Raw genomic sequence first — 21,099 nt, forward strand, 5'->3', positions numbered from 1 at the left:
AATATAGCTGGGTGTCATCAGCGTAAGAGTGAGAAGGCATGTGATTGGATGATGTGACCAAGTGAGCGAGTGTATATTGAGAATAGAAGGGGGCCAAGGACAGAGCCTTGTGGAACCCCTGTGGTTACCCTAGAGAGGACAGATGTCTCACCTCCCCATGATACCTTGAAAGACCTGTCGTGAAGATAAGAGGTGAACCAGTTTAGTACGGTTCCTGTAACTCCTAAATCTGAGAGTGTGGTGAGAAGAATTTCATGATTAACTGTGTCGAAGGCAGCAGATAGATCAAGTAGGATAAAGACAGATGATCTGCAGGCAGCTCTTGCAGCACAACGGTCATCCATCATTGCCAGGAGGGAGGTTTCAGTTGAATGTCCTTTCCTGAAACCAGACTGAAAAGGGTTGAGAAGATCATGCTCGTGGAGAAATGAAGAAAGTTGAGCCAGGACTGCTCTTTCAAGAATTTTTGAAAGAAAAGTAAGGTTGGAGACTGGGCGGTAGCTATCCAATAAATGTTTTGAGCAGGGGAGCAATGACAGCCTGTTTGAAAGCAGTGGGAAATGTTCCTGTTGTGAGTGAGGAATTTAAGGTGTGTGTCAGAGCAGATACTATGGTGGGCTGTATGGACTGAAGGAGGTGTGAGGGGATTGGATCCAGGGAGCAAGTGGAGCCTCTATTGTCAAGATTAAATAATATTTGTAATTGTAAAAAAATGTATGTAACTATTGACCTGATTTATAGAACAATCATTTATTTGCCTTTCTATTGTAACATTACTTTTATTAATTCAAGTAAAAATTGGTAAACAGTAATCAGTCAACACCTTTATTCAAATATAAACAGTGACCAGCAATACTGAGAGTAAAAAAAAAATTAATGTGACATCTTAGTTCAAAACAGTATTCTTTACAGAATTCAACATTTTTAAAGTCAACTGAATTAAACTAAACATTTCACCCTGATGGGACTATTTAGACCATGTACAGAATGAGAACTGTACACTAAGTGGATGCTTTGATTTGCTACAATCAGCAGAAAAACAGCCTGTGTTCAGTCCGCGTTGAGTGTGTGTTTCAAAGTGGCAGAACTTCCCAGCTTGGACTCTCTTGGTCACGCAAAAATATGTAATGGGTGCCACGCCACGCAGAATGAAACTCCTACTCGGAGCAGCGCTGTACTCTGTACATCAGGCCGCCACAGTCATTCCCGCTCTACTAATGAGAATCACCAAGCAACGTCATTATGATGTAATCAATTATGTTCTGCACAGCATTGATGCAATATAGTCTGTGTCTGCATCGCGATGCATTGATTTTAGGATTAATTTCAACACCACTAGTGTGAAAGGGTTTCAGCCATGGCACACTACCATGATTGGTGGTTGGTGGAGTTGTGTTTGTCTTTCTGTATGGATCTTCCATCTGCAGAAAAGAGATCTGGATCTCACTCAGAGTATTCATGCACATTATTCATTATTCATGCACATGCTCACCACTGTGGCTAATTGTCAATATACCTGTACATGTATTTGGGTATTTGAAGGAAACCTGCACTAACACATGTAAACTCCACCCACAATGTCGGAGCCCAAGCTCGCATCCATGAAGTCAGTCGTAAGGTCCTCACTTGAAAATATTATAAAAAAATAAATAAAAAAAAAGAGAGAGAGAGAGCAAGAGAGAGAGAGAAACTGTACAGGGTCAAGATTATAAGATGTGTTTATATATGTGTTTATAAGAGATAATACAAAAATCTAATCAATTCAGACGTGAAAGTCCAGAAGATTCATTATCATCAATGATGCTCATAACAAAACTGCTGCTGAGTTCTCAGGAGAATGCATAAGATGTTATAGTTGCATTCCCTACTCATCTCAGCCCAGCTGAATTCCAGTCTGGACTCACAGTGTGATATGATAGCTATGGCATCCCATCCGGGGCTTTGGGAGGATGCAGCCTACAGCTGCTCCTTATGGACATATTCCATAGCTGTGGCGATTGTCCTCATGTCCATCTCAATGCTGCGAGCCCAATTCTCCACATCACCAATCTCCTGCACAAAAACACAAAGATATGTTTTAGAATGCCTGTAAACACTGATCAAGAGCAGACACACACTAAAACGAACTCCTTTTGCTAAGGAGTGGCTTCCATCTGGCCACTCTACTACACAGACCTGATTGCAGAGACGGTTGCCCTTCTAGAAGGTTCTCCTCTGTCCATAGAGGACCTCTGAAGCTCTGACAGAGTGACCAACAGGTCCCAGGATCTTCTTGTTCCTCCCTGACTAAGGCCCTTCTCCCCCAATTGTTCTAGGAAGAGTCCTGGAGGTTTTTAACTTCTTCCACTAACAGAAGTTGGAGGCCACTGTGATTGGAATCTTCAAAGCAGCAGATTTTTTTTTGTAACCTTCCCCAGATTTGTGCCTCAAGACAGTCTTATCTCTGAGGTCTACAGATAATGCGTATCAACTTCATGTATGGTTTGTGGGACCTTATATTAGACAGGTGTGTGCTGTGACGGAAAAATGTATGGGCCTGGACTTTTCATGTGTTGTTACCTTTAGCCATGCAACAGTCAGAAGACAGCAGACGCACAAGGCTAAAATGTTTTCCAAACATAGTGTGTTATGCTGGACACAAGACAGATTCTGGTGTCCTTGTCCAGGCGACTATGACGAAGCTGGCGTGAGTCTGCTTTCCTACCCTGCATCACCCAGAGTGGTATAAATATGCTTGTGAACTTACTAATGGGTGGGAGCATGGTAAATTAAACTTGGTAATCAACTCAGTTGACTTTCTTTATTGCAGCTCCCCAGATGGGAAAATTCCCACCACAGTGCCTTTCCAAATCATGTCCAATTAACTTTTTTCTCCACAGGTGGGACTCCAATTAAGCTACAGAAACATGTCAAGGATGATCAGGGGAAACACTTGAGCTCAATTTACTGTTTCATGGCAAAGACTGTGAATACTTATGTACATGTGCTTTCTTTACATTTTTTATAAATTTGCCAAAACCTCAAGTAAACTTGTTTCACATTGTCATTATGGGTATGTAGTAACACTGGATTAAAAAAATGTGCCTAAAAATAAATTTTCCCAGAAAAATTCATGCCTAGCTCTAACACAGCCAGAATGATTGCCAAATTTTATCCTCACACTCCAAGTAATAGTGCTATTCTATTACAGGTGAATATGTATCTCAATATGTATGTGAAATAGATACAGCAATGTCAGAAATACATGATTAGTGTATTAGTGATGAAGCTGTGAGAGTGTGTGTACCTTCAGCGCCTGGTTGAAACACTCCACCATGTTTATCCACTGTGCTGTTTGTTTGGCAAACTGCCCTGCCTGGAGCTGCAGTGTCTTCACCTCATGGTCCAGTTTACGTTGATTCACATAGGCCTGGGCTACCCTGAAATAACACACACACACACACACACACAGAGAGAGAGAGAGAGAGAGAGAGCCCAATAAGTTGAGACAAATTACACAGATACTTAAGTATCTCTTTCTCATTAGTGACAGGCTAATTTCACCAGCAGTTTGATAGTATGAGAATCGCAGTAGAGTAGGAAGAAATTTTCATAAATCGAAGCAGTAAGATGTAGACTGGCTTTTGACCATTCAGATGTCACCCACAAATAAATACTGTGATCTCATCTTTGTGAACAAATTTCATTTTGGGCTGAAAAGCAAAAAAAAAAAGTTATATGAATGTGCTAACACCAATAATGCTAATAGGGCAGACAACAATGATTTAGTGAGTGTGATTTGGTGACATTTAGTGTATCTAAAAATGATCTTGTTAGTATACAAACGTTAACATAAAAAGGGGCAAGGCCACAATGCATGGAGTAAAATTTGGTAATGCTTGGGACATATTAAAATATTTGCATGTTAACATGTTTATGCTAACACTAACAGGCACCTCAATGGCACCTTGGCGGATCAGGATTCGAACCAGCAACCTTCTGATTACAAGGCTGCTTCCTTAAACGCTAGGTCATCTTATAATAGGCCTATAATAATAAAAATTTAAAAAAATGCCAAAATACTAACCTCCTTTTAGCACTCACTTTCATGTAAAGACATATGCTGGTGGACTTCCTGGTTGACATTCTGCTATAAAATCAGACTATATTCTTTTTCACATTTTTCCTCAATTGATGAAATCCTTTGTATATTCAAGATGGCCCTGCAGATGGCAGTCTCAATACTGCACTCTCTCACACTTTATTTTTATTTTTTGTTTATTTTCCTCCACATTTGGTCACTCAAATCACACTACTATTCCCCTTTTTCGTGAACCTAGATAGTTTTTGGAGATCCTAGGAGAGCCAGGACTGGCGAAGACACAGATAAGAGATGCAAACGGGAGTATTGGTGATACTATGTCAGTGGGGATTCTGCACTGTGCTCCGCTTCTAATAATCAGATCCATCCAATATAACCCCCCATAAATTAATCCATTTGATAAAATTATGGATTATCTTGCATAAATAGCTTGTTGGTTTCCTTTAATCATGTCAATTATTGCCAGCAAAACAGTTGCATGTTTAATAATATGGTGATATAACCTTCCCCTCCTTCGCAGAATACTTGGTATCGCCAAAAAACCTGCTTGCCAGCTGAACTGTGGAGACAGACATGAAAAAGAGGCGGGCAGACGACACTTAACACAGCTTAAACTCAACTAAATGCTTCATTTGATTAATGGTAAACTATACCTGAATTATATCTTATATTCAATCTTTAGATATTTAAATATTGGATCTCCAATATAGGTGAAATCTGAAACGTGTACAAAAAGTTTCTGTTGTATCATAATTTAGAAGAAAAAGTAACTACATGTATGTTTCATGTAGTAATTATCCATGACAATAAGTTATTAACAGTCTAGTAGAACTGATTATTATAATTTATGAAGCCTATGGGGCAGTGGCAGTTGAGATGTTTGAGTGGGAGCATTTGGACATTTGAAATGAAATTACCCTTTGGATTAAATGTTCAAAACTATTTAAACTGCTGAGGTTTTGTATCTAAAATCGACTCCTATATGACATCAACATAGCACAATGCCAGACAGCACTGACTTTACTGACCCAGCATGGTGCTGTAAGAGAGATCACTTTATTAAACTATATAATAGTATATATATTTATATACTTTAAATCTTATGACTGTCTTCTTCTTCTTAAATCCATCAGGTCAGTATGTTGCCAAGTTTAAACACACCATACTCAGTAGTCATGTTGTACAAACAAATCAGGGGCAATGGTGAATTTTATTGTTTATCAGACATATTTTTTTGATGACAGTGTACATGATCTAATACCAACTGTGTACCATCTTTTTTGCAGTTTAAGAAAATAATTAATATAGTTGATTCATTATTTATAAATAATTAATATATTCTATGATCCTAAAGAAAAATGCATGGCGTGGATGTTACGTGTCAGATATTCAGATTTACTTCTAAAGCAGTCAGGTTACAAATTTTCAATCAAATACCAGTGTGTGCGCTAAAAATGTCTTGTGAACCTGCTGATTATGGGGGCCTTTTCCACAGGCCGGCCCTGGCTTTACCTGCTGTGCTGCTTACTGGGGTAATTTTTATTTTTTAATGTTGCTCACAGTATTTGCTCAGTAGACCTATGCATTAATTGATAAAATAGCACAAGAGATGGAATGGAGGGATGTTAGAGGGGGGTGATTATGACTGTTTTTATCCCAGGGGAGGATGGCATTCCCCCTCAACTCGAGTACTTACCATTCTCACTTTGAATTTGACCATTTTAATTAGGCAAAAAATTGAAATATGTCTGAGATTCTTGTCTCACACCTACCCAACATTCAGATGGTCAACTAGTGCCTCAGTCAGACAGGTGGCTGCAGCTATCGCCTCACGCCTTCGTCTCTCTGAAGTTCAAGAGAAGGACATCAGTTAAAAAAAAAAAGCGCCACTGCACTGACTTTTAAAATGTCGTACATTTTAAAATGTGCATGAAACTGCCATGACAAAAAAAAAAACCTGGGTTAAAATAATTAATGTCACATCTAGCACCATATTATTTATTATTAACTGATGGTCAATACATTTTTTAAACATGCCAGAAGAAAAAGAAATCCTATATTGGTGGAAAAAATGTCTAATTATTGGGCTCCATCAAGCCGCTTAAAAGCTGTTCAGCATATTATGAAACCTGGAGAACTCTAGTGGAACTCTAAGCAAGCTCCCATCATTCATAGTCCCAACTGTATAAGTCTGGTTTGCTGTGTTATGACCTCGGTTGCTGAAAGTGGTTCAGATGAGGAATGTACACACTACCACACACAAAAAATTACGTCAGTCGCAGCTCACCTTGCATCTCCTTCCTTTCATTCTGCTTTGCCTGGTGCTCCTTCAGTAAACGAGACAACATCTTGCTTTTTCTTGCTGCCCCTGTGACGTAAACAATAAAAACGGAAATGTCACTTCGGTTGTCCTTCGATCATTTGAACTTCACAATAAAAGCCTTTCAATGTTTGTTAGTTTACTTTTATTTTGACATTTGTATAACAAACTTCTGAGGACCTTGCAAAATTGAATTTAGCATAGATTTCGATGTCAATTAGCATTAGTATTGATACTTAAATCCAGTTTGCTTTGCAAACAGGCATTGCAGCGGGCAGCCCTCTCCCAAGACCATCTGGCTGCAGGCACTGCGAGGTTCTCCTCTCCACCCGACAACGTCACGGACTGAAGACGGTGCGAAGCACAACTATCCCTTGGATTTCGTGAGTAAAACTTTTTTCATTCATTAATGGAAAAAATGTCGGAAGCTCATATCTATGACAGATGTTAGCATGTGTGCAAACGATACATTACGGTGCGAATGTCAGAAATAAATGCATTATAAGATGTTTATTATTATAAATAACGTGTTGGCAAACAAACATGTACTGTAGACATGTATGTTTAAATAAATAGACTTTATTTAATGGGCTATATGCAAGCTCTTTAAAATTAAATGCAGATATGTTATGGGCTTAATGCAACACTTAAAATAAATGTACAGTTGAGGTCAGTATCTGTGCAGCATTCAGTAAGTGTGATTTACAGTATAGATAGTCATACTCAGATCCATGTCTGCATCAGTGTTTACTACTATGACTGCAGTTGTTCTCAAAGAGTCTGTTAAGACTGTTTGCTTTTTGGACTTCAAATTTGAGACCCTGCAGAGTTTGCACAACTCTGCAGACTGATTAATGATGTAAATTGGAAAAATGCAGACACAGACACCCTTATTGTCAGTAGTTACAGGGACAGTCCCCCTGGATCAATTTAGGGTTAAGTGTCTTGCTCAGGGACACCATGGTAGTAAGTGGGATTTGAACCTGGGTCTTCTGGTTCAAATTCAAAATTCTAATTTATTTGTCACATACATAGTCATACACGGTATGATATGCAGTGAAATGCTTTTAGCGACTGCTACAGATCACAGTATTGCAAATATTGCAAGTATACAATGAAAACCAATATGCAAATATTGCAAACATAACCAAATATTACACTTTTATGTTTTTAACATAAAATGTGTGTAACAGGTAGGGTGAAGGTGTGCAAATGAGTGAAAGTCAACGTATAACGATTAACAAAGCAAAAAAAAAAGTAAAAAGAGCAGAGATTTTGTGCAAAGAGTCCAGAGTGATTGAAAGTGAAAGTGCTGGAGTGTATTGGAGTTCTATGTAGTGTTGTTGTTGAGAGCTTGGATAGCCTGTGGGAAGAAGCTCCTCCTCATTCTCTCTGTGTTGGACTTCAGGTAGCGAAAGCGCTTCCCTGATTGCAGCAGAGAGAACAGTCCATTGTTGGGGTGGCTGAGTTCACTAACTTCCTGGCCCATCACTGTAGAAGAATTGAGCAGCAAGGGCCTGCAGCCTTGTAGTGCTGCTGAGGTGGTGGTAGGTTTCTATGGGTGAAGAGAACGCTGAGAATGAGGCAGAGGAAGAAGCAATTGCTCCTCCTGGGTGAACTGCAGCAGCTCCTCGAGAGTGATGAGCAGGAATTTGTCCTCTGATCACCATAAGAGGAAAGGTTACCTCACGTTTCTCATGCTTTTTCTGCCTAGAAACTATGAAGAACAAGTGGGTTAATTGTATTTTTTAATGGGTGGTAGTATCCTAGTGGGTAACACACCTATGAACCTATTGAAGGTCAGGGAGCTTGGTACAGATTTGTTCGACAGAGGGTGGTTCGATCAGCTGAACGCATCATCTGTAACAAAGTTCACCCAGGAGGAGCAATTGCTTCTTCCTCTGCCTCATTCTCAGCGTTCTCTTCACCCATAGAAAGCACTACCTCAGCAGCACTACAAGGCTGCAGGCCCTTGCTGCCCAGCTGCCTCCTCTTCCTGCACTACAGCACACTCCCAGGACCACAACATACAGGAAGAGGAATGCAGGTAAAGCTGCTGCTGGAGCAGGACAGGACCTGTTGCCTGGGAAAGCTGGAAACCATTATTGTACACCTGCAGCAAGTATTGACAACCAAAAAGGATGGACACTGGTCAAACTTTCATTGCAGGTGTGCCGCACTGTGAAAGGCTGTGGAGGACTGATGGAGGAGCTGAAAGAAAAAAGGATTGAGGATGCACTGCATTTTTGTTACAAATGTATGTGTATTATGTATTATGATTGTTCATGCAATGTTTTTATAACATTATTATTATAATAAGGTGGTAGTTATTATTATTATATCAATAGAAATATATTAAACCAGGCATTGCTCATCACCTATCTAATACAGTCCCAATAGTGAAACATGGTGATTGCAGCATCATGCTGTAGGGGTGTTTTGCAGCTGCAAGGATAGGATGACTGGCTGCAATCGAGGGAAAGATGAATGTGGCCAAGTACAGGGGTATCCCTGACTAAAAGACAGCTAAAATAATGAAGAAGTGGCATCACAAGCCAGAGCCCTGACTTAAACCCAATTAAGCATCTCTGGCGATACCTAAAAATGGCTGTCCATCAATGTTTACCATCCAACCTGCCAGAACTGCAGAGGATCTTCAGATCCAGTTGTAAAAGAAATTGATGCATCAAAAGGGTGCTTCTGCTACTACTGCTGTGTGTACATTAATGAGGGAAAATGAACAAATTATTTTAGCAAATAGCTGTAATAAAACAAAGAGTGAAAAATTTAAGGGGGTCTGAATACTTTCTGTACCCACTGTATATAGACTACCAGAATACAGATTATTGCAGAATATTACTGTGGTATTTTTTTTTTATTATGGACCCTGTCATATGCCCTAACAGAGAAGGAAGGCTTGTTTCCTACTCTTATTACGTTCCAGATTGTACATTTCAAGATGTCTAGAAAATCTGACAACATGAGCTAATACTGACTAAAACAAACTTCCAGAATATATATTTCTGTGGAGTTTTACGGTTTCTTTTTTAAATTAGGATTTTTTGTTTATCACTACTGGAATTTGCTGTCAATAGAGGCTTCACTTTTTTTCTCAGAAAGGTCTCATCATAATTGTAAGATTTCTTGACAGCTGTTGAAGAACACAGTATTACATGGCACAATTTCAAGGATGAGGTTAATTAACCTGAAATCGTGCTGTAGAGAAAGTCAAGCAGCCAAATATATCTAAAAGAAAAAAAAATTACATAAACTGGATTTGTTCATTCACCATGAAGCCTTTAGACATATGTCTTAAGCAGGAACTAATGTCCGCAAAATGAAAACATTTCCAAAAAAGATCCAGTAAAACAGTGGTGGTGAATAGCAGGCAGCTTAATTTATTTTCATATTCAAGAATTGATTCAGAGAGCACTATTAAACTATTAATACTTTAAGGAAACTATTGCTTATCATTGCATTTTTCCGTTAATTAAAAAAACGACTATGTATTACAAGACCAAAATAAAGACTATCTGCAACTTTTCCAACGTTTTTTTTTTTTTATGTCAAGAGTGCCAAGACTAACTGATCCTTTACTTTTATTTTCCCTAATAGAATGGTAAATTCATAATTGTAATTAAAATGTGTAAACGACCAGTAAAAAGACAAGGAAAAAGGAAATACAACATACATAATATGAATAAAAAATTTTTTTAAAAGTTACAGACACAACAATTTTTTTGACACAATTTCTTGTTCTATTACTTTATTTCATTGGTGGACCACCCTCTTTCCAAAAGAGTTGCATCCAGAAAGAAATCACAGCACATTGTTTTTTCTCACATTTTGTTATGTTGCAGCCTTATTTTCAAAACAGAATAAATGCATTTTTTCTAAGAAATCTATACACAACACGCCATTAACATAAATTTGTTAAAAATAAAAAAACAAACATTTACAGACTTTGCTCAATACTTTGTCAATGCACCTTTAGCAGCAATTACAGCCTCAAGCCTTTTTGAATATGATGCCACAAGCTTGCTACACCTATCCTTGGCCATTTTCTACCATTCCTCTTTGCAACACCTCTCAAACTCCACCAGATTGGATGGGATGTGTTGGTGCACAGCCCTTTTAAGATCTCTCCAGAGATGTTCAATCAGATTCAAGTCTGGGCTCTGGCTGGGTCACTCAAGGACTCTCACAGAATTGTCCTGAAGCCACGCCTTTGATATCTTGGCTGTGTGCTTAGGGTTGTTGTCCTGCTGGAAGATGAACCGTCGCCCTAGGTTCTGGGCATAGCGCTCTGGAGAAGGTTTTCATTCAGGATGTCTATGTTCATTGCTGCAGTCATCTTTCCCTCTATGTTGACTAGTCTCCCAGTTCCTGCAGCTGAGAAACATTATTGCCAAGGCTGTGAAAGCATATGTACATGTGCTTTCTCATTTGATTTATTTTTAATAAACTTGCCAAAGCCTCAAGTTTTCATGTTGTCATTATGGGCATTTATTTTGGATTAAGGCTGTAACATAAAATGTGAAAAAAAAGTGATGCACTGGATGCATTATATTGCTGCTAGTAACAAAACGGCGTAAAAAGCATTGTTACTTTACTTTAACTTTACTTGGCAGACGCTTTTATCCAAAGCGACTTACAAGGAGAAGCCACATTGTTCTGACTGTTCCCTTCATACATGCATATTTGTGCTAGTAATAAAACATTCTAGCAGGAAAAAGGCTCCAGGACACCGCAGTAAATGTATATTCACTATATTAATGTTTATATAAACTCAAATCATTCTTGTGTATAGTTTGGAAAATTAATAATACATACTGTTAAACACATTTAATGCCTGTGCATTAAAGTCTAAAATAAACTGAACATTTTAAATAATTTAAAATTAGTTACATTTTACTGTATTAAATTAGTATCATTATCACAGTTTTCATATGATAATGGGTAGCGAGAGTATTGAACGTTGTTAAACTTGTATGTCTTTCATTTGATGCAATTTTCCAAGTCCTCCTTGCAGGTGGGACTGTCCCTCATGTTGAAGCCGACGGCAGAGACTCTGTTGTCAGACCCTTTACGCTCCGGTTCTGACAAAGAGAACACCTCATTAGACTGGAGGCTTATGGACAGATTCAACATAGAACATATACAGCCAATCTCAAAAGTTTTGTGAATGTTCACAAAGTTTGCTGCTTCACAGTTTTTAGATCTTTTTGTCAGTTTCAGTGGTGTATTGAAGAATAATTACAAGCATTTTATTGACAATTATATCACGTTTGCCCAAAGAGTCAATATTTACAGTGTTGCCGTTTTTTTCAAGACCTCTGTGATTCGCCATGGCATGTCAATCAACTTCTAGGCCAAATCCTGACTGATTGGAACCAATTAATTCATAATCAGTTCTTGGAGTATCAGAATTTGTGGGTTTTTGTTTGTCCACCTGCCATTTGAGGATTGACTACAAGTTCTCAATTGGATTGAGGTTCAGGGAGTTTGGATTCAACAAAAAATAATTTCAATGTTTTGTTCCCGAAGTCACTTAGTTATCGCTTTGGCCTTATGACATGGTACTCAATCATGCTGTTCTTCACCAAACTGTTATTAGATGCTTCAGAGAATTTGCTGTCAGGGGATGTTTTTGTACCATTCTTTATTCATGTCTGTTTTAGCCAAAATGTTGAAAGTCCCACACAAGATCTCAGGATGTAGACCTGCAGAAATCAATTTTCCAGATGCCACAAAGCCTTCTTCACCTGAACCTCTCCTTGAAGTTTTTGATGATCCGATAAATGGTAGGTTTAGGTGCAATCTTAGTGATTTTGCAATTAATCTGACCACTCTTCATAACATTCTGGAGTATATGCAAATGGACTTAATAAAAACAGAAGCAGCAAACTTTGTGAAAAGCAGTATTTGTGTAATATTCAAAAATCTTGGCCACAACTGTAAACTGAGAGAGGAAACTTGTTCATATATACTCATGGTCAGTGGGTATCTGCCCTTTTGTTAGCCACTGATCAACTCAAACATCACCCATCAACACTTGGCAATACATCCTAACCAATGTAGGATCTGCTCAGGATCTGTGTGCGAAGGACAGGGCCAGGCTATGGCATAGACGGTGTAGGCAAATGCTATGGGTGCCATCCATCTAGGGGGTGCCACAAATAGGAAAAAAAAAAAAAAAAAAGGTTTCTTAAAACTAGTTGGTATTGGTGTGCCTTAATATGAAAAGAACAAGCCTATGTGAATTTACCTGCTTAGCGAAGCCTATTAAGTGGTAAAAATAATAATAATAATAATACTGACATGTAACTTTCCTATGAAGACACTGTGGCACACCAGCCCCCATTCTCTACATCAAGCCTACCGGACCAATAAACTCCAGGTTCACAATGCAATTTTAAAAGGTTCACAACATATTTTTGATACAAGAAATTTGTGTAAAAATGCTGTTCAAACCTCCACGATTGGTTATCATGTGCAAGCACCATAAAGAGCGGCATACTGAACATGCCTTTCAATGCTGCCAAGTGTGCAAAAAGGTGAAAAAACAAGGATCTGACGGCAACCTCACCCCTCGGATCTCCATAATAAATCTTGCCCAGATTTTACACACCCTGGCAAAGGTGTGCATGTGAGAAACAGATAAAAAGACAAGACAATAGAAACGGCAGCACAGTGAATTCCAAACAAAAAGGAGGTAAAGTTGAGGACCAAATGTGTCACTGAAAAGAAATAGACTATTTTATTTCATTATAACCTAATGCTCTGCTAGAAACATCGTAACTTATGCAGCGAATGCCTCATTTCTAAAACCCTCATGTCAGAAGACACATGTTAAGGACATGGAAAACATGTTGCTGGCACCTCGCTAATTAATTTGAATGCTTTGTTTATATAATCAGATTACATTTTGACTTATGTCTGTTTGCTCTAGTTTGTGATTTAATTAATATTACAAATATTCGTTATTTTAATATGGTGTATAATATTGTATAAGTGTATGCATAGGTTTATGTCATTGTTGTATTGTCTTTCAAGTACACAAAAGTCTTAAGTGACTATGGAGTTCTCCTGTTTTCTTAAACATAAAAGAGTATCAGCCTCCTCCCCACAATAAGAGAACATTTTGCTTATTGGATGGTACTCTGGATCAGCCAATGTCCAAACTCCAGGTATTGGTATACATCCCTAGCTGTATCACCTAATGAAGGTCAGGTTAGTGAGGCTAATCATAAATTTTGCTTTGGGTTGCTGGAAATCACAAAATGTGGTCCATATGTAACATGTTTTAGGGTCAGAAGGGAAAGCACTTTTTTGATCAGGGGTTGCTTCAATTGGCCCAGAACACAAGCATACTGGACATCACTGTGACCATTTTAGTTGTAGAGAATGAGTGCAACCGGATAGCAACAGAATGGGAGCATGAGAAACTATTGTGACATACCTTGGCCTCCACAGAGTCCTGATTTGATCTCCACTGAGACATGCAAGAGAAGACTTGTGGTTCGATTCACCCATCTTCAACAAAAATTTAATACAACTCTGGACAGATAAATCCTGTTGTGACATTGCATAAGTTTACTGAAACAATGCCATAAGTCAGTTGACAAAATATTAGAGTGAGCCAGGGCAGGGCAATGTAATTAAATACATTGCCCTCTTAAATACATTGCCTCTTCAGTGACATGTTTTTTCATAGAAAATAGTGGGTTCAATAAAAAGCGATGACATAATTTTTATCAGATTCTTCAATGGGAGACATTGTGCCACCTACCCTCTGACTTTTTTCAATTCTGTTGTTATATGAATGAACGCCCTTCTTGCTTAATCCTACTCATATGCCCTTATTCTCCATTTTCCACCCACACTGCTGTATTACGTCAGTTCAGAATGGAAAAAGGTTCTAATTTACCACCCCCACACTACTTCCTGTGTCCCCATCCACCCCTGCAGCATCCCCTCACTCCCTCTGTGTTGTTTATAGTCCTTTTTAAAGAACTCAAATGAAAGAACTAAACCACGAAACAGAGCCTGTAATGTGTGTTTTTGTGTAATGTGTCCGTCATGTTTTTGTATTCACCTGGACTCTCTGAACCTAGACTGCCCTGGCCAGAGAGGTCATATGACACCATCCTAGCCAATCGCAGGCCCTCATCCATGAGCGTTTGCTGCATGAGCTGGCGGCTCCAGTTAGCAGGTGAAGGGGTGGCAGGTGAAGGTGTGCTGGTGGGGTGACAGGGGAATGAGGACAGTTGGGGCCGAGGGACTATGTCTAATGGGACACAGAATTATACAGACAAGCTTCAGGACACAGTAAAAACACAAGCTGGTGTGACAGGTCTGAGTTCAACACAGGGGTGATGACTTTACAGTTGTGTTGCATTGCTGTTAATCCATTTAGATAAACCATAACAACAATAATAAAATGGAAGGAATTTGGAATATTATCACAGTTAAAACAACAGAAAATGTCTCATGCGAACTTGTCTGAATGATTCTCTCAAAATTGCTGTAAATACTCTCTCTCTCTCACACACACACACACACACACACACATACCTTGGGTCAGGCTATCCTCATAAGTTGCTGATTGTATGGCAATGAGGGACATGGCTTCTAAGCCATCTACACCACTTAGCGAAGTTTCCAACTCCATCTATGGGAACACAGAATAACACCTGTGTTACACACATTTGCTTTTCAAGTTTATTAACAAGCAGAGCCAAAGGCTTAATCCAAACTTCCATCTGCGAACTGCAGCACAATAGTATTATGTATTCATCATGCAGATTTGACTACGACCCCAACCTCCTGTCTGCTTCTCTTCTGTGTTAGAACAGCTCTGTCATCCAAACTTGTCCTAACAAGACAACAAGAACAAAAGTTACTTTTCACTTAATTAGTGATAATTAAGTAATTGGCTACAATAATTTAGACACATTTACAGACACATCTGCTCTGTGTGATAATCTGAGAAAAGAGTTGCTGAGGTGAACTTCTAGATTGTTTTGTGTGGCTTGTTGTTAGTGGAACAGCCATTCTCTTCTCTCACACATCTTACCAGCTGAATGAATGTACACTGCAGCTGCCCATATCTAAGGTCAGAGGAATCATTGAGAAGTTTACAGTGGTAAACAAGCCTGGGTGAGGAAGCAAGTTTTTTTTGCCCCCACACACAGTGAGAAGTTCTCCAAAGCTCACTGTTAAAGAATTGCAACAAATGGTAACATCTTGGGGTCACAAAAGCCTCTTCTCACTTACAATCACAAATGCAAACATCTGGAATTTGCTAAACAGTACTGGACCGTGTGCTTTGGTCAGATGAGACCAAGATGGACATTTTCATCAACAAACTCTCTAACTGGGTCTGGTGAAAGCAAAATCGGGTGGCCTCTACCCGAAAGAGATCAGTCGTTGCTGGGTAGGATAATGACCCTAAACATGTGGCTATATCTACACAGAAATGGTTCACCAGACACAGAATCAAGCTCCTCCCATGGCCATCTCAGTACCCAGACCTCCATCCCATTGAAAACCTGTGGACTGAGCTGAAGAGGGTAGAGCAGAGGAGAGGACCCAAGTCACTGGATGAATTAGATTAGAGAATTAGAGAGGAATGGTCGAAGATCCCTCTTTCTGTATTCTCCCATCTTGTGAAACATTATAGAAAGAAGATGGTGTTTTGTTTGCAAAAGGGGGTTGTAAAAAATATTAAAATCAGGGGGTGCTAATAATTGTGACTTACATGATTTGATGTATATTATTTCTTAATGTGGGATTTTCTTCTCACTGAATAAATGCACTTTAATTAAAGGTTGGATTTTCCTATTTTTCCTAACATGATTATAGGAAACATTTGTGCTTCTCATCACATTGCATTATATTAACGAATTATAGCTTTAAAACATGTCCACTACTGCACATTTATCATATTAAAATTTCATGCAAGGAGAAGGTTCATAACCTATGATCAAAAAGTATTATTTACTTGAAGGAAACATTTTATGACACCTGAGTATCCAGGTAATTTTGGAATGATTGTTGTGGAAGCACCATGATTACTTTTATGTTATGTTTTATGTACTGTTATGTACATAAAACATCTTGGAATGGGGGAAGAGCTGCTTTTAAAGGAACTAACGTCTATCATGGCTAAAGTGGCATACAGAATTAAAAAACTGGCAATGTTGTGAAGTGATTTTTATAGTCTTGTTTTTTTCCCCCAAATGTCAGACATGTATTTACGACTGAGCCAGAAATAAATTGATAGCATTATTTGTCATTTCATAACATACAAGATGATAAATAAAATCTTATTTATGAAATGTTACGCATCGATTCTTTGCTCGCTCGATATTACAGCCCTATGTGTCGCAAAAGCCCAGCATGTCGCGTGTACAGTCAGAGAAGTGTGGTTGAGTTTGGATCCCCATCCAAATATGGCAGCGGTATTGACGCATGCTGAGATAAAGACGGATGTACACATGTATTGGCACAGATACACCTGTTTCATGAATCACTCATAAAACTTGCCACACCTTGAATTCTTCACCCAAATATACACTTGTATTGATAAATGAGGCCCACAGCATTTTGTTTGATGTGTGAGTATTCACAAAACTGAAAAAATTATAGTAACATTAAAATCACAACACCAAATCCAATCACAGCCTATTCCATCAAAGTCTTATTATAGCTTCATAACAGCCACACTACAACTTCAGCACAGCTCTATCACAGCCATAACATGGATCTGTTTTCAGTGTGAGAGACATCCAGCTATACAGTGAGATCAGTACAGGGGCAAGGTCAAATGTGAAGAGAAGTGTGTTGTACCTGGTGATGAGTGAAGAGGTACAGGCACACTCCCGTGCAACCTGCCTGGCCAATGAAAAGAGCTCAACCCGGCGCAATAACAAGGCATTGTCACGGATACAGAACTGGGCAGCAGCTTCATTAATGATCATCTAGATCAAACATTAGATGTGTTTGAACAACAAAACAGCCAATCACATAGCAGAACCAAACAAATAAAATCAGTCTCTTAACTCACACTAACTCAGTCATAACACACATGCCAGAATCTGCTCACCTCATGGTTTGTGAGCTGTTTTTCTTCTCTTCTCTTGGAGTCAAAGCGACCGTAGATGAGGCTGTACTTGCGTATCTCCTCCTCCTTGTTGCAGTCATGTGGCTTCAGGCTGAAAATGTGTCCCATTGTCTTTGCCATCTTTTTGTTGAGCTGCAGCAGCGTTTTCACCTCACCTGGGTCTGCATGTGGTATGGTCCTGAGAAGATGCTCCACACTCTCTCCCACCGCCTGCATCGTTTCTAGGTCTAGCTGTCTCCCCAGCCATGGAGATGAGGACGAAGTGGAAGATGACTGCATAGGTGGTATGGAGGAAGCCCTTGAAGGATGAGCCTGCACAGCCAAGGTAGTGAGAGGGGGGCTGGACTGCTCTTCATTTGCATCAGGACTAAGCCATTGAGGATCCACAGGAGACAGTTTGCCTTTGAAAAGAGAGTCAGGAGACAGATGGGAGACCTGTGAGCCAGGGCTGCAGGGGCTGCCTGTGTCTCGCAGTGGAGTGAGACATGCCTCCAACTCATCTCCGTCACACAGCAACCCTGGCTGCCCATTGCTGAGTGCCTTCCTCTTTCCAAATGCAGACGTTCCTCCTGCTGCTAAAATGTCAGTATTGAAGTGTGGGATCCCACTCCCATTTGTCAGAGGCTGGTTAAAGTGTGTTGGATTTGCTGCCCAGTCACGAAGGGCCTTCTGGAGGCGACGCACATGCAGTGGCTTGGTCGCCATGCCGACCAGCGCCATGATCTCAAGAAACTCCTCTTCACCAGCTTCACAAAGCTGTTGAACATCATCACCTCCCTGCTGGATAAATGTGGCATAGTATGCCAGAAGGTTAGCTTGTTGGAGTACACTGTACAGCTGGAGCTCACCCAGTGTCCGTGGCAACGACATGATGCACCCTGTCTGCAGGAGAATTTCAATAAGAATTGGACATTGGCACATGCAATAATAATGAAATGTATGTTAAAAAGTTTGACATTAACGGACACGGTCAAGTAAACACATACACAAGAGCAAACTTGAATCAATTGCTAAATCTGCTTTTTTTTATCTGCCCTTATACAAAATTCCTGGATCTTATTGAATCCTGTCTTAATGCACCTATTCATTACTGGACTCGTGTCAACAAGGTAACACGTGAGTCGTATTGTGCTGGTGAAATCGTATATACTGTGTAGTTTCAAATCCTACTTACCACTTCCACCTCAGGCAAATGGCGATGTTGGGGATGAGCAGCAGCTAAGCGGAGAATCCAGGTTTCTCCCAACGACAAATTTGTAAAGTAAAAAATGCAAGCAGCGCGGTTCTATCAGTCGAATCCGAGTGCACAGATGATACGAAGTTCGGGGGTGGCTGCAGTTGCTTGCGCTCCGTTTGCCGAAGTCCTCCCCTCTTCCCACGTCGAACGAGCGAGCTGCTAACGACTCTTGTTTTGCTGCCTGTGTGGGTGAAAGAAAGCAGTAGGCGGACTGCGGCACACCATCTGGCCGAAAAAAAGCTTTCCTCTCCCGAGAAGACAGGCGGCTTTCGAGTGTGGGTGGAGAGGGTTTTCTCAACGCCAGGCATTTCTAATCTCATTCATACGCGTGTAACAGAGTTTTCTATAGTTGGAATGACTGACAGGGGTAGCCGTGGGAGTGTACTTTTGTCCCCTCGGGGCTTGCCGTAGCCGGCAATGTGTATTCAGAGTGGGATGTTCCCTTGTTCTGTTCTGAGTTTTTGACGTTGAAGGGAAAAAAGTAAAGTGGAAGTGAGTTGAGGCCAATGTCTCCGACTCTTTAATGACACCGCCCGTGCCCTCAGCTCGGTTACACACGTTTTCCCTTTTACGTTTGTTTACCGTGTATTTCACTTTCCCTTGATTGGTGGAACAAATCACATCCCGTGCAGACCGAGTTTGGTCTGTTTGACTGCTTCGTTCGGAACACCGGAAGTCCACTGAGATGCCTGACGTTTGCTGTGATGTCAGCAGCCTTTTCCTGTTTATTTAACATGGTGGCAGCGTTCGCTATTTTAAAACATTTTGATATTATTAATTTCTTATTAATCATTTGAATGCCAATAAACGGCGTATGATTAATGACGGCCTTCTCAAAATATGTAACGCCAGTTAATGATAAGATTAGACGATTAGTCCCACAAGTGGGAAATTTACATTGTCACGGCGGGAAGATAAGAGCAGAAAAAACCAATACCACAGACACTATGTCGACTGTATAATATTAAAGTTCACTGTACAAATAAACAGTCCTAGAATAGCAAAATAAAATAGTGAATGTGAGTTGTAAAAATCTATGTCTGTGAGAGTTTACATATGTAGCGAGTGGGTAGATACAGACATTCTAAACTTAAGAGAAGTGTAGATTGTGTACTGGATGTGTGTTTGTGTGGTCAGCTGTTGTAGAGCCTGACAGCTGTTTGCAGGAAAGACCTTCTGAGTCTCTCCTTCCCACGTCGTGGGTGCTTCAGCCTGCCACTGAAGGAGCTGCTCAGTGCTGTCAGGGTCTCCTGGATGGGGTGGAAGATGTTGTCCAACAGGGATGATAGCCTAGCCACCATTCTCCTGTCACTCACTACCTCCACTGGGTCCAGAGGGCATCCTAGAATAGAGCTGGCCCTCTAGATCATCCTGTTCAGTCTCTTCCTGTCCCAGCAGACCACACCATAAAAGATGGCTGAGGCCACCACAGTCATAAAATGTCTTCAAGAGTGGACCCTTTACCCCAAAAGACATGAGCCTCTGCAGCAGATACAGCCTGCTCTGTCCTTTCCTGTAGAGCATCAGTTGTAAGTCCAGTGCATTTTGTTGTTCAGATGAACACAAGGCACCTGTACCTCTTCACAGCCTCAATGTCCATACCCTGGATGTTCAGTGGTTGTAGTGGAAGATGTTTGTGCCTGCGGAAGTCTACCACAAACTCCTTGGTCTTTCCAGTGTTGATCTGGAGGTAGTTCTGCTGGCACCAGTCCATAAAGTACCTGGTCAGTTTTCTGTACCCATTTGTGATGAGGCCTACAGAATATAAATAGTCAAATGCAAAATAGCCATGTATTTTTTTCCCTATGGTCTCCAGACTGTAATTAAATTAGCGCTGTGTGACTCACTCGGGTTAATCAACTGGATTCATTAAATAAAACACAACTCTAAGGTCTCAATTGAACCGAATCCTTTGAGTCCTACTTACACAATGTCTAAATTGTAAAAGGTCACATAAATACACCTTATAATCATTGAAACATCAATTATTACAATAAAAGTTGCAAAACCTAATTTCTTTGCACCATCTGAATCTGACAGACGGGTTAATGCTCCTCAGTGTATCTGGCAGTTCCTCTATCCGGAAACATAAAAAAAATCTATACATTATAAAAGATCTGTTTTTGTGGCACATAAATTCAGTAATTTGTACTATAGATACGAGAGAAATGCCACATGGGTAATGTTTTTTTGCCCCAAAGGGATTTCATACAAAGATGAATATTAACAATGTATAGGATATATGATAGGATATTTAGGATATGACCACCTTCCGTAATCCAAATGGTGTACCACATTCACAGCTAGTCACAATTCCACATACTGTGAGTACA

At 39.9% G+C, this 21,099-nt stretch overlaps 2 protein-coding genes and 1 long non-coding RNA gene across 14 annotated transcripts; 1 reads left to right on the forward strand and 2 right to left on the reverse strand.

Annotated features, from left to right (window-relative positions):
* Positions 1-759: 759 nt before the first annotated feature.
* On the reverse strand, positions 760-6,506 carry bloc1s1 (biogenesis of lysosomal organelles complex-1, subunit 1). Its single transcript, XM_028969398.1, has 4 exons — positions 6,369-6,506; positions 5,854-5,926; positions 3,287-3,419; positions 760-2,052 (listed from the first exon to the last, which is right to left on the reverse strand). Exons 1-4 carry the CDS (start codon positions 6,427-6,429, stop codon positions 1,957-1,959), a joined length of 363 nt encoding a protein of 120 aa, XP_028825231.1. The 5' UTR covers positions 6,430-6,506; the 3' UTR covers positions 760-1,956.
* A 55-nt stretch (positions 6,507-6,561) lies between these two features.
* Positions 6,562-10,887, forward strand: LOC114782170 (uncharacterized). 2 transcript variants are annotated; one of them, XR_003747861.1, is made up of 2 exons: positions 6,562-6,784; positions 8,201-10,887. It is a non-coding gene; the product is annotated as an uncharacterized LOC114782170 (long non-coding RNA). The 2 variants fall into 2 exon arrangements; XR_003747860.1 differs by having other exon boundaries at positions 8,336-10,887.
* nab2 (NGFI-A binding protein 2 (EGR1 binding protein 2)) lies at positions 10,099-19,340 on the reverse strand. Of its 11 annotated transcripts, none has more exons than XR_003747858.1 (8): positions 18,704-19,335; positions 17,512-18,411; positions 17,256-17,386; positions 15,228-15,279; positions 14,979-15,075; positions 14,500-14,691; positions 13,864-13,976; positions 11,375-11,500 (listed from the first exon to the last, which is right to left on the reverse strand). XR_003747858.1 is itself a non-coding variant. In XM_028968237.1 (7 exons), exons 2-6 carry the CDS (start codon positions 18,397-18,399, stop codon positions 14,515-14,517), a joined length of 1,296 nt encoding a protein of 431 aa, XP_028824070.1. In that variant the 5' UTR covers positions 18,400-18,411; positions 18,704-19,340; the 3' UTR covers positions 10,099-13,937; positions 14,500-14,514. The 11 variants fall into 11 exon arrangements, 9 of the variants coding, with proteins under 9 accessions (XP_028824070.1, XP_028824069.1, XP_028824071.1 ...); XR_003747859.1 differs by having other exon boundaries at positions 13,864-13,937; positions 18,704-19,334; XM_028968237.1 differs by having other exon boundaries at positions 10,099-13,937; positions 14,500-14,642; positions 18,704-19,340.
* Positions 19,341-21,099: the final 1,759 nt, after the last annotated feature.

The sequence above is a fragment of the Denticeps clupeoides genome, chromosome 2 (genome assembly GCF_900700375.1).
Source record: "Denticeps clupeoides chromosome 2, fDenClu1.1, whole genome shotgun sequence".
Classification (NCBI taxonomy): domain Eukaryota; kingdom Metazoa; phylum Chordata; class Actinopteri; order Clupeiformes; family Denticipitidae; genus Denticeps; species Denticeps clupeoides.